A 12842-nucleotide genomic window follows, 5' to 3' on the forward strand; every position below is an offset into this window, starting at 1 on the left:
ACTCATTAAGTTAAACAAGTTCTATTTTGTGTACAAGATCGACTAGAGCTCGAGAATTATTAAGTTCGAGCTCAAAATAAACGACTTCGAACTCAGAGTGATTCATTAAAAGCTAGATTCGTTCACACCCTAGCCATGCATGTTGATGAAAATGCGTTCTCAATTTTTTTGAGTAAACTACATGTTTTGTCCTTGTGGTTTGTTAAAATTGCTATTTTAGTCCCTATTCTTTTRAAATTATGATTTTAGTCCTYGTGGTTATAACTTCTTGTAGTTTTTGTCCTTTGAGGTTTGTAAGTCATTGTKATTTTAGTTTCCAGGATTTACAATTTAYTGATATTTTCGTTTTTTGGTTACAATTCACTATTTGCTTTAGTCATCCATACTTAATGGTAAACCATTGATGGAGATAGTTTAACAGGGTGAAAACAATGAATTGTCAATTTTAAAGGAAAAAGGATCTAAAAAATCGTTCAAAAGACTTTGATCAAAATGTAGAAAACTTGTTGAAAGGATGAAGTTGTGTAGCTTCATATAAAGCTTCACATATGAGTCCCAAGGTGGAGAATAGAGAATGGAAGGAGAGGGCTAAGATRAGGAYCAGTATGTGAAGTGAAGGTCAAYAGTCGAACTAGACAGGTTCAGGTTRGTCCATTTAAAACTAGGTCGACAGGTCTTGTTCCCGATCCTGACCAAAGATTCTAGTACTAACCTTAGGTCCAGTAACCGGTTGCGGTCCCAGTGGGCGGTTGGGTCCGTCCCTGTTCTAAAAAGTGTTCAAAATAAAAAAAATTACGCAAAAATATTATTCGTGTTTTTATAATTACGAGTATTGAAACTTCAATTAATGCATTTAAGTAGATGAAATTTTGAAAAAATTCAATAAAATTTTGAAATTTAAAAAGAAAAATCAGTCTACAACATAACTCAGTAGTTATGGGCCCTTGAAATTCCATAAAACTTATAACTAATCATGGACGTCGTAACCATTCATCTGTACGACATGTACATGTGCATGTAGGTATTAAAAGGTGTTTCCAGGTTTTAATGCACATATACATACTCGACAAATTACTTATATGCACATRTAMRTATYATACAAATGAATCCTCAGACCCTGAACCCATGTATAGATTAAAGTTCCATTGGAAATACATTAATTCAAATGTTTCATGAAACCCTTCGCATAAAATGGTTGTATTTAAACAAGCACATAAAAAAGCAAATGCACCCAGCACCCATCCTATTCCTAGGAACCACCCTGTGACAAAATCCAACAGAAATGCCTCTTAACCACCCCAAACCCAAACAGATTGTCAACGCTAACAACATAACCATTGCTTCTTTCTTCATCTTTTTAAACGAAAAACGACTCCGGCTTCCAATTCAAATTCCATGATCGATCAATCGATTTCTCCACTCGTGCTGCCAAACGGATGGCCCCGGTTTTCTTTATCTGCGTAAAAGCAACAAAAACAATACGAAGAGGATTAGGGATTTTTAAATGGTTTCCGCATAGAGTATTATAGTGTATTTTCGTATTTGGAAAGAAAAGAAAAGAAAGGGATGGAAAGGAACGGAAAGTTAGGGTTTTTAACTACAGACTTACCGGGTAARCGCTTACTGAAATCACTTGCCTTACCGATTGAGCATTGAAAGAACCGAGAATCTTACCCAGTAAGTGCTTACCAGGGTTTAAGACGCTTTCCAKCAATCCATTTTGATAGTCGAGAATGTTACACGATAAGGTAAGTGAGGATGATATCTCTTGTAGGTAAGTGCTTACCCGATAAGCATTTGGTAAACGGCCCTTAGTTTTTTTATTTGTCTTCTCAAAAGAGACATAATGGAAAGAAAACAATTTTTCATGTTCGTGAACCGGAGATAAAGGAAAAGAAAGACGTCGTTTTTTTACAAATATACCCTTTATATTTGTTTCTCACTTTACCTTACGAGGGTATTTTTGTCGTAAAAGATCATAAAGTCTTTTCAAAAAGAAGTTTTCGAAGGTTCATTTAGGAGCCGTGAGAACCAGCTATTCATAAATTATTCATAATGAATATACCTAAATATTCATTATAAATATCATGCATTTTCATTAAATCATGAATAATTGGTTTTCACGCTTCTTTATTTACGGTGCTCAAATAAACCTGCCTAATATTCACGAGCAGGGAAAGGCTACCGGATTTTTCACGACYGATCTTCATCTGATCTGTATCGAGTCAATCTGCGCCTACGCCTCCTTGGGTTCTCGGAAGTATGACGATCTTCATCGTTATCAGTCGTCGCCAAATTCAGCCCAAATGGATCATCGTCGCTCTCATCTTCCTCTTCATCATCTTGTAAACCCAACAAGCTTTCCCCCCACAACAGCCGCCGACGGCGGTGTCGTGTTGGAACCCGTGGCCTGCCGCCACCCCTCCTGTCGGCAGGAGGCGACGTTTCCATCGACCCGATCATCTGAAACAAGAAAAACGCAGTCCACCAGTGTCCGTTGTTGCCGCCTTCACCTCCACCCCTCTCCCTATTATCACCACCGGCTAGCCGGTTATCTCCGTTCTCGATTGCATAGTCCCCAAAAACAACCGCACCCGGCATGGCTGACCGAATCGCGCTGACTATATCACCGTATTCCCTCTGGTGCTCGAGCCGCCTCCAAGCTCGTTCACGTAACGGGTCCACATCAGACGGTCGGGCGGTCGGGTGGGCCCGCCTAGCATGCCGACGAAGTTCTCGGTAATTGCCGGAAAATGAACACGATTCCTGAGAACAACTTCGGGATTTCAAATTCAGATACTGCCGAGCCTCCTCCACAACCTCCCATCCCGATACACTTCCCCGACACAACGGGCATTTCAAACTCGAACTCGAGCTCGAACTTGACGTATGATCGGAATCTCCAGTTCCTAACGGTCCACCAGCAAATTCCACAATTGCATCTGGTTCGATTGATTCATGATTTCCATCAGCTTCAATTGAGTTATCGTTTTCCGGTAACAAACTAGCGGGAGTCGGAATGCTATCGTTGCTATCGGGTACGAGTTTCTTGAACCGATCCAAACAATTCGAGTGCCGGTAACTTGTGTCACAAATGAACGATCGGCAGCCGTTCCCATGAGAACTGCACATGATAAGAACGGCATTGTGCGGGTGGTCCATGCATATCGGGCAAGAAATTTCATCCCATTCCTTGTGGAGTGCACTAATTTCGGCATCATTATGGATTCTCCGTTTTCTACTAGCCATCGACTTCACTGTAATACGGTACTTAAAAATATCGAAATGAGAAGAAACCAGATGATCAACCATAAGCAAATTAAATGAAAAGGAAAAAAACTCGGTTACAACTATTAATAAGAAGGATCCTTTGGTTAAATGACCCTCCAGGGTTTTTCCTGACAAATTTGAGAATGTCACTGCTTGACAGAAGAATGTCACTTCCATACAGAAGAATGCCTAAAAACTTGTCAAAAGGTCATCGATTTAAAAAGTACTTTTTAGGAGGTCATTTCGCTAAATAACCATTAATAAGAACCACAATGAATATAAAAAAGCAACAACGAAACAAAACCAAACGAACCCAGTAAATCCCAACTAAAAGTAGGGTTTGGGAGGAGTAGGATGTATGCAGACCTTACCTCAACCACGAGGATCGGGAGGCTGTTTTTGTGAAGACCCCGGCTCGTGCACGACGCAAAGATGTGTGCAAGCAGGCAATTACCAAAGGGAAATTGACCAAAATAGCCAATCTTTCCAACCAAATTCACTTTTTAGCCATTTTTAGAACCAAATTYCTATTTTAGCCCGAGTTTTCACAAATGTCTTATGCATTGGTATAAAGCCTGTTTCCAGATTAAGAAAAAAAGAAATTCTTTACACAAATAGGGATCCTTACACAAATGTGGAATTTGCATAAAGATCTTTTTTTCCTTTTTTTGAATCCGAGAATAGGCTTAACACAAATGMGCAAGGCATTTGCATAAACTCGGGCTAAAATGAGAATTCCCTTAMAGAAGTGGCTAAAAAGTGAAGTTTGTTGGGGGTTATTCTGGTCAATTTCCCATTACCAAATGGTCTTTGGGCTGGCAGTATCCAGGTTATTGGCAGAGACCAGTCTCATAAAAGGTCAAGAGTTCAAACCTCACTAAAGGCGAGGAGGGTATGCAAATTCATTTTTCCATATATAAATATTATATACTACAAAAAATATATAGGTAAATAGGTGATATAATAGGTTATCGGGAAATATAACATGTAAAAAAACGATTCATGGTGTGTGTAGAATGCAATGGTGTGCAAACAGACGATGTAATCAAGTAAAACATGTTATACAAGTAGAAACTAATGAATAWAGAAACTTAAACATGTAGGTCAGACCAGTAATAAAATCAACCAAGAAAGTCGGGTCCTGTTATACCGAACTGAAAATGAAGATGAACCAAAAAATGGAACCACGATTATTTGGCATAAAATGGTAACAAACTAAAAAAAGGCAGCATCCAAATAAAACGAACGAGATATAAACGGATATGCATTCAACTCCTAATCTTATCATATATTTGTTTATGTCTTCAAAAAAATGAGAATCTAATAAGAACGATGAACGCAATTATGCTTTCAAACAAATTGGATTTAGTTTAAGCTTGAAGAAGGCAATGAACTATCAAAACAATCTATGATCATGCTAAAAAGTGTCGGTTCAACCAGCAAATAAAGGCATTCCCTCAAGGCTCCTCCCCATAGAGTCGGTTCGAGTCTCCTTAGGGACACTGGGACCTTCTTCAGGGCAACTGGGGATTCTCCTGGCTGATATCTTTAGAGCCATCAGGGATTTTCCTGGCTGATATTTTCTGTCCCCATGGGATTAGTCTAGATGCGTGCGAAAGTTGGCMCAGACACCCACGATTACCAAAAAAAGTACCAAATATAACACCTCAACCACAATTACATGGTGTTCCCCTTCTTTTGCTAAATCAAATGCGTATATTAGATAGCAACATGTTTGCTAAAACTAGTTGGTGAAACTATGAATCGATAACAACTAGTAACTAAAACGAGAAGGCCCAGAATAACCCACATATACAAATTGTACAAGTTAATATAGGCAGTGTCAAATAACACATATAATATGTTAACCCAAAAGCCAAACATCTGATAAAATACTCCATAATAACAATGCCCCAGGAGGATGCAAAATGAAAAGGATATCTCAAATAGAAAGAAATGATGAACAGGATCATACAATTATAATTTGAAACAGTGAGTGATTTGTTCATATATTTATACTCACCAAGAAAATGCAATTTGAGAATGGTCTTTACAATAATCTTAACCGGTTTATCAAAATTATTATGCTTTAAATCTTTAATTGACCTTATTGTATCTTGGAAAGCGGTTGTCACTCAATAGTTCAATGCATCAAATAAATACTTGTACAATCTATGGATATTGGCATTAGTTGATCGTCTTTAGATGTAATTTCAGTGTTGGTTCCTCGACAAATTATTGAGATTAGTACAAATTGAATTTAATGTTTAGGGGTGAGGTTTTTATTAGATTAATTGTTATAATTTACAATGTTAAACAATGTGTTGAATTATGGCATGATTTCCTCCGTTAAATGCAAAAGATTTACATGATTGTATGATAACTTTCTTAAATGAATACTGCCTAATATTGTTGAGCAGAGATTTAGGGGTTATAAACTATAAACAAGTCGATACTCCATTTTTCCTAAAGATGATAGACCACTTTGTGTATGTTTTGTGAGGGCTAAATTGAGGAAGAGCACTGCCTTGAAACCGAAGAAAACTAATGGTTTCAAATCTACCTTGAATAACAAAACCCGATGAATGCTCACAGTCTCACACCTACAGTTGTACCACCGAATAGAAAGCAACAGTCATCATGTGCATAACATTCCAACTTATAAACCAAAAGCTATAACAGGGTTTTAATAATATGAGTTCAAGAACCAGACTGGAAACAGCCTTCTGTCTGGACTAATATCGGTATGCAAGTGACTTAGTACCCTTACAACAACACAACATCACTCAAACGATTAAACCACCTATCCAAGTGACTTCGCCCTCACATTTCCATATCCCTTGTCTCACGGAASATACACAAAATGGTGTATTGTTTTTATTGAAAAAAAAATGGAGTATCAGCTTATCTATGGTTTACAACTCCTAAATCACWCATCAACAATATTATTAAACAATATTCACTTAAGAAAACCATCACACAATTACATAAATTTTGTGCTCTTAATGAAGAAAATCAGACTAKAATTCATCAGATCGTTTAAAACTACAAATTATAGCAATTCATCTGACAGAAACCCTAACCCTAGCAAACAATTGAAGTTCTACCAATCTCAATAATTTTTCAATGAACCAAACTGAAATTGCAAATAAAGATGATCAACTAATGCTAACATCAACAGATTATACAGAGGAACAAAACCAGATCAACACATAATCGAAGATAATCCGAAATTAAAGGTAAAGAATGGAGGTTCGAAATTACAATTGGATAACGTCATGAGTTGTTCTTCATGTATGCGTTTTCGATTGAAGATTTGGCTGAAATTTTACAAACAATCAAACAAATTCGGAGTCAATTTTCGATCGATGAGAAAAGGGGAGCGAATATTGGAGAAGAGTTTCAATGGTGGTGTCATCGTTTATACTAATCTCACCAAAAAAAGATAAATGAGTAGAAAATATATTTAAAAAAAAAAGCATTTTATTTCCCACATTGTTTACATGTTAATTTCTTTTATTTCCTTTTGGATAAATTATATGAAAAAAATAATGTATTTTAATTTGATTTTTATTTTAGATAATATATTTTTAAAACTATCATTTTGCTACCTGAGATGTAAAATTTTAAACATTTAAGTACCAAGGTAACAGGTGGAAGTATTAAACGATTATCATGCTGGTATGACGAGTGAAGAGATGAAATTGAGTTGAATAGCAAATAATATTGAGTTGGATACCACATCACTCGCCACATCAGCGTGGTAATCAGTTAATGCTTCAACCAGTTACCCAGATACTTACATTTTAAGTACCAAAATGGAAGCTTTAAAATTGGGCGTTACCTAAAATATGAATAAAGTTAAAGTACGTTACATTTTCATGGAATTTGCTTTTTCCTTTTATTCATGATTTATATCAATTCTCATTTTACCTACAATAAAATGTCTGATTTTTTTTACGATATGTGTTTGGATCATTTTGTTCATACCTTGAATAATTTCAGGGGTTTCATAGAACACTTAAAAAAATCAGGGTGCGTTTGATACACTAACAAAACATAATATGAATTATTGTTTCATGTTTGATATGACTTTTATGTGAAACAGACAAAACGAGAGTGAAACAAAATGAAACAGACGTGTCCTGACTCCATCCCATGGAACAAGTAGGAACAAACCTATGTTTTACCAATATACCTTTTTGAATAAAACATCATTTTTACAACTTATCATTTCTTTAAATTTTATTTATTATATATTATATTTTTTAAACTTTCACTTTACTTTCATCAAAATATTATTAGTATATGTTTTTTTATATTTTGGTTAATTTATGTAATTTATTATATATATATATATAGTATAAAATAAAAAATGGAAGTTAACAAACTTCATATTTTGGTTTCATTCTAATTGTCTTGACGAAAACTTTATACTGATATATTTTGTTATAAAAAAAATATTTATTTTATTGTAATTTAATAAATTACATGAACCAATCAAAATACATAAAAGATATAAACAACTCATCAGAGGTAAATTGGTCATATTACTAGTCATCTCATACTAAACGTTGAACAACTGTCATGTCATGTTATTTCATATTCCGTTCTATAATGTATTGTTCCATCCTATCTGAATATCAAATGCACCATAAATGACTTGAACCGGTGACGTTGAAAAAGATCCCCAAAAACCCAAATCTTATCGTCGATTGAATTAATCCCACGAGGTTAAAAATATGTGTGAATATTGTTTCGAATCTATTTGGTTTATTACTCATTTTTACGTGATAAATTATACATTTAATAAGAAATTACTCATTTCATCCTAAAATAAATGTTCACAATGAAAATAACACATAGTTTTATGAATATATAATCATCACACTTTTTAATTAACGAAAGACAATTATACCCTTAAAAATGTAAATAGATATTTTATCCGTCTTATAATTAAGGGTAGATAGAAAAATAAATATTTACTTTTAGAATTTGATACTTATTTTAGGACAAACCGAAATATTAATTGACAATATATCATCTACATCATCAATAATTTTAAAGTGGACAGATTGCATGAAAAAGTAATGTACCTTAACTTGATTCTTATTTTGGGTAAGGGTGGCAAAAAATGACCCACCCATTAACCCAATCCAAAATTAGCAGGTTGGGTTGAGATTTTCAACCCATTTAAATAAATTGGTCAACCCATCTAACCCATTTAAATAAATGGGTTGGATTGGGTTGAATTTTTTGACATGTTTTCAACCCGTTTCAACCTGTTTTCAACTCACTTAAAATATTATATAAATTTATTTTATTCTTAATATTATATCTATTTAATTTTTTATTTTGTTTCTTCTTAAATAAATTGGCCCAAGTTTCATGATGACTCTTCGATTTCAATCCTTCAATAATCAATTCTTCATACGCTTYATTACTAATCAGTATTATGAGTCTCGACGCTTTGCCTTCTATTCTTCAATCTTCATATGCTTCGATTATTAATCTTTTCCCCTTCTTTTGAGTTCTACCTTCTCCAATCAAAGATTTGGGTTGGTTTMAGACTTTCAGTTTCCGATTTGAGGTTGAGGGCTTGAGCCGTTGTTGAACGATAGCAGAGTAAGTTCTTTATGATCATGTTTGTTTAGTATTTTGTTGTTAAACTTCGTATAGATCATATGAATTTCATGCTTCTCTTTAATTATTTGTTACTTTATGACTCTATCTAACTTTAGTGATTTCTTTCAAGTTTGAATTTGTTATTTGTGTGACCCCGGCCCCGGGCCCGGTTTGTGTACAGAGTCCCCGGCCCCGGCCCCGGGCCCGGTTTGTGTACAGAGTCCCCGGCCCCGGCCCCGGTCAACTTTCGGTCAACCCCCGGTCAATTTAAAATTAATTAGTTTTTTCTAAGGAATTAGGCGGCCTGTGGTGTTGCCTGTCGAGTGCGGTGACGCTGGTGAGTGGTGACGGTGACAGGCGTGAGCCGACAGGAGTGTGGAGGTCACGAGGGTCGACGGACGAGTGGACGATGGTGTAGAAGAGATCGAAGTCGACGAGAGCGGAGAGTGGAGACTGGAGTGTTGACGAGAGCGGAGAGTCGTCGACTGTCTTCTGTCGAGAGGAATTTTAGGGATGGAGGAGTCGATGTCGATGGAGTATGGACTGATGGTAGGGATGGAGGAGTCAATGGAGTATGGGTTGGACTGATGGAAGACGATGGACTCTCACATATCAATTACATAAGCCCAAATAATTAAAATATCAACATAAGCCCAAATAATTAAAATATAACATAAGCCCAAATAATTAAATATTTAATATTTATATATATACCGGGTACGGGGCGGGTCGGGGGATACTATACCCGGCCCCGGCCCCAACGCTTGCCTCAACCGGGGATCCCCGGCCCCGGCCCCGGTACCCGGTTTAGCGGGGAATYCCCGTCCCCGTCCGGGTCGGGTGAACCGGGTTCCCCACCGAGTCGGGTCAAATCACCATCCCTATTTGTGTGGTGTGGCTATTTGTTTTTATCAATGTACCTATACCTCAAAGATAATTGTTATCATTCGTCTTCATTGACATAATTATACAAGCTACATATAAGTTGTTATTTTGTACGCATGAATTACACTTGCTGATGGACTAATGATTTTAGGATTTTAGGTATGAGAGTGAAATTGGGGTTGATGAAAGTGGAAGTCAAGTTACTTAGAATTTAAAAAAATTCAATTTATTTTGAACAATATATTTGTTGTGGTTGTGTTTTATTCAAACTTTGAACAAATTGGTTGTATTTGTGGTTGTGCCATATTTTATTTAAAAAAGTTAAAAATACTCAAGTTCTTTTTTTATTTAAAATTTTAAAATTAAATGGGTCAACCCRGGTTTAACCTATTTATTTAACAGATTGGGTTAAAAAAATCRTAAACAGGTCAACCCGCTGTCAACYCATTAACCCAATAGGTTGGGTTGGGTTRRRWWRWMWMAWCYCAWYYMATTWAATKRRWTGGGTTGGGTTGGRTTGRGATTTTCAACMTGTKTAATAAATGGGTTGAACCYGAAYCCAACCCAACCTGACCCATTGYCACCCCTAATTTTGGGTAACGTGCTTTCAGAACTTTCRTTTTGGTACCTAARATGTAAAKTTTTAAACATTWAAGTACTCTGGTAACCAGTTACCATGTTGATGTGGCGARTGATGTGGTATCCSGTTAATGCTTCGACAAATAATACCGAGTTCGATACCACATCACTMGTCAYATCAGCATGGTAACTAGTTAATGCTTCAACCGTTTTCCCGAGTACTTAAATGTTTAAAACTTTACATCTTATGTACCAAAATAGAAATTTWAAAAATATGTTACCCAAATAAAGATCAAGTTAAAGTACATTACTTTTCCATGTAATTTGCCCTTTTAAAATTGATCAATTATTAAATCAAAAGATTAATAAATGAATTGCATTAATTAAAATCTCGTTATAAGGTATACAATTTAAGTCAAATCTCATTGTATTTTGATGGTCTTTTGGATGGTATATTTGTTAATGTAAAATAAAGACATATTAATTATCATTTCCGTTTTTGTGGTTTATTAATAATTTCGATTCTCGTCCTCGTAGTTTATAAATTACAATTTTCATTCATATGGTTTACAATTTATTACAATTTTCGTCCCTACACTAATTCCTAAAAACTACAAAGAATCGTAAACCAAGGACCGAAACCATAATAAATTATAAATTATAAGAACAAAAATAACGATGAATTACAAATCATAAGAATAAAAACCGTAATTTCTAAACTCCATAATTAAATTCAACTTTTAACAAACCATGGGGTCGAAAAACGTAATTTACCATTTATTTTTTGTCCATTCGGCTATTTTTATTTATAAAAAAAAACGTTACGACTTATTTGATAAAATAAACATTTCATTCCAACCCGGTGTTTACATGTTACTTTAAAGAAGTCCATCATTCTTTTACTTTATGTCGAGTTACGTGTGGGTTATGTTGGAAAATTTGTGACATTTAGACAACTCAACCCAAAAACTACGGATTGAAAAATCTCAACTGAACCCAAAATCCCTACGGTTTGAGTTGGGTTGACATGTTAATACCGATGATAAATATTACTTGAAGATGTTACCGACAAAGGGGTTGTTTGGCAGTTGTTGGATGGGTTGGTGCAAAATGATTAAGTAGTTAGAATGATTAAGAAAGTCTCATAATATAGTATAAAATGAAGTATAATTGTTTGGTAATTGTTTACAATGAAATTAGGGTGCTTAATGGTTAAAAGAGACTCATGATACAAAAATCATTCAGAGAGTTTTAGAACCGTTAAGAGTCAGTTTTTTTTGTCAAACAAGACTCGTCTCTTAACGATTCAGTTGCTATCTCTTAATATAACTATTAATAGGTAAACAAACAACCCCAAAGTTATTATTGTATAAAAATCAGTTGTTGRCATCCATTCTTCAGAGTTCATACACAATGCTTTTTCCACGACAGTGATGGTGCTCACCAACTCATTTGTTAAGATTCTACACTACCCTTCTTGTTTTCGAGTTATTTATCGTACATTATGTTGTTTTTACTTATTATTTATCCCCAACACTTTCATAAACCACGGTCTTTCACCAAAAGAAACCGCTACACTCTTTCGAAGAGATGTCGGGTTTTCTACTTGTTTGGCTGTTGTTTCGCTCTTGTGAATGGAGACGTACAAAAAAGTCCAAACATCAATCACGACCCTGTCAGCTTGGCCAATAGTAAGCCCGAAGTCAGGTCCAAGTCAATCCTGAAAGCCTAATGAGRGGGAAAATTTGGGCCATGTCCGGCCCAAAAAATGCATTAAGGCGTTTTTTTCCCAATTCCAAAGCTCGACCTTACTCATATCTTAAAAGTCGTGTACCTTTTTTTACTTATCGAGAACAAACTTAGAATGTTCGGACTTTGACCCAAAAAAGCTCGGTCCYTGCATATATGCTTCAGATAGCACTAATACCTCCAAAACACCCCATGCTTTTTCTTTCTTTGGGAACATCTCCGACAGATTCTCCAGAATGGAGAAAATGTAGCTTTTGGATACAATTTGACTCCGCCAGACTCTTCAAAACTCTTTGAAAATGAATAAAACATGAGTTAAAATGATTCAAATTTCCAAAACATTCAACACCATGTTAACGGGTGCCATTAGCACTTTCCTTCTAATATCGTTTAGTGGCACGTCAACAAACAATATTGATTTTGATATTAACGATTACCAAAAATATAAATTTTCCATTAAGAAATCATATTTACAATTTCTTAATTAGAAAACCATTACAAAATCTTTTAGCAATCACTAAAAGAGTACTCGTGTAATGCAGTGAGATACATATCGATTTTAATGTTTAATTTTATTCATGTTTTCTGTCGATATAGTACGTTTTTACATGGTTTTAGAAAACGATAATATTTTTATTTTTGAACGAAATATAAATTTGAAAAAAATGTATCAATATTAGTATTAAATGAACTATTTAAAAGTTTTTGTTTTATGTGTAATTGTTTTAATTCAA

At 35.0% G+C, this 12842-nt stretch overlaps 1 protein-coding gene across 2 annotated transcripts; it reads right to left on the minus strand.

The window, feature by feature from the left end:
* Positions 1–1112: 1112 nt before the first annotated feature.
* LOC112512028 lies at positions 1113–6679 on the minus strand. Of its 2 annotated transcripts, none has more exons than XM_025117813.1 (3): positions 6535–6679; positions 2186–3270; positions 1113–1456 (listed from the first exon to the last, which is right to left on the minus strand). In XM_025117813.1, the coding sequence occupies exon 2, from the start codon at positions 3247–3249 to the stop codon at positions 2194–2196; it is 1056 nt and encodes a 351-aa protein (XP_024973581.1). In that variant the 5' UTR covers positions 3250–3270; positions 6535–6679; the 3' UTR covers positions 1113–1456; positions 2186–2193. The 2 variants fall into 2 exon arrangements, with proteins under 2 accessions (XP_024973581.1, XP_024973580.1); XM_025117812.1 differs by having other exon boundaries at positions 2186–3257; positions 6535–6662.
* Positions 6680–12842: the final 6163 nt, after the last annotated feature.

The sequence above is a fragment of the Cynara cardunculus genome (assembly GCF_001531365.2).
Source record: "Cynara cardunculus var. scolymus isolate 2C chromosome LG 5, CcrdV1, whole genome shotgun sequence".
In the NCBI taxonomy this organism is placed as follows: Eukaryota; Viridiplantae; Streptophyta; class Magnoliopsida; order Asterales; family Asteraceae; genus Cynara; species Cynara cardunculus.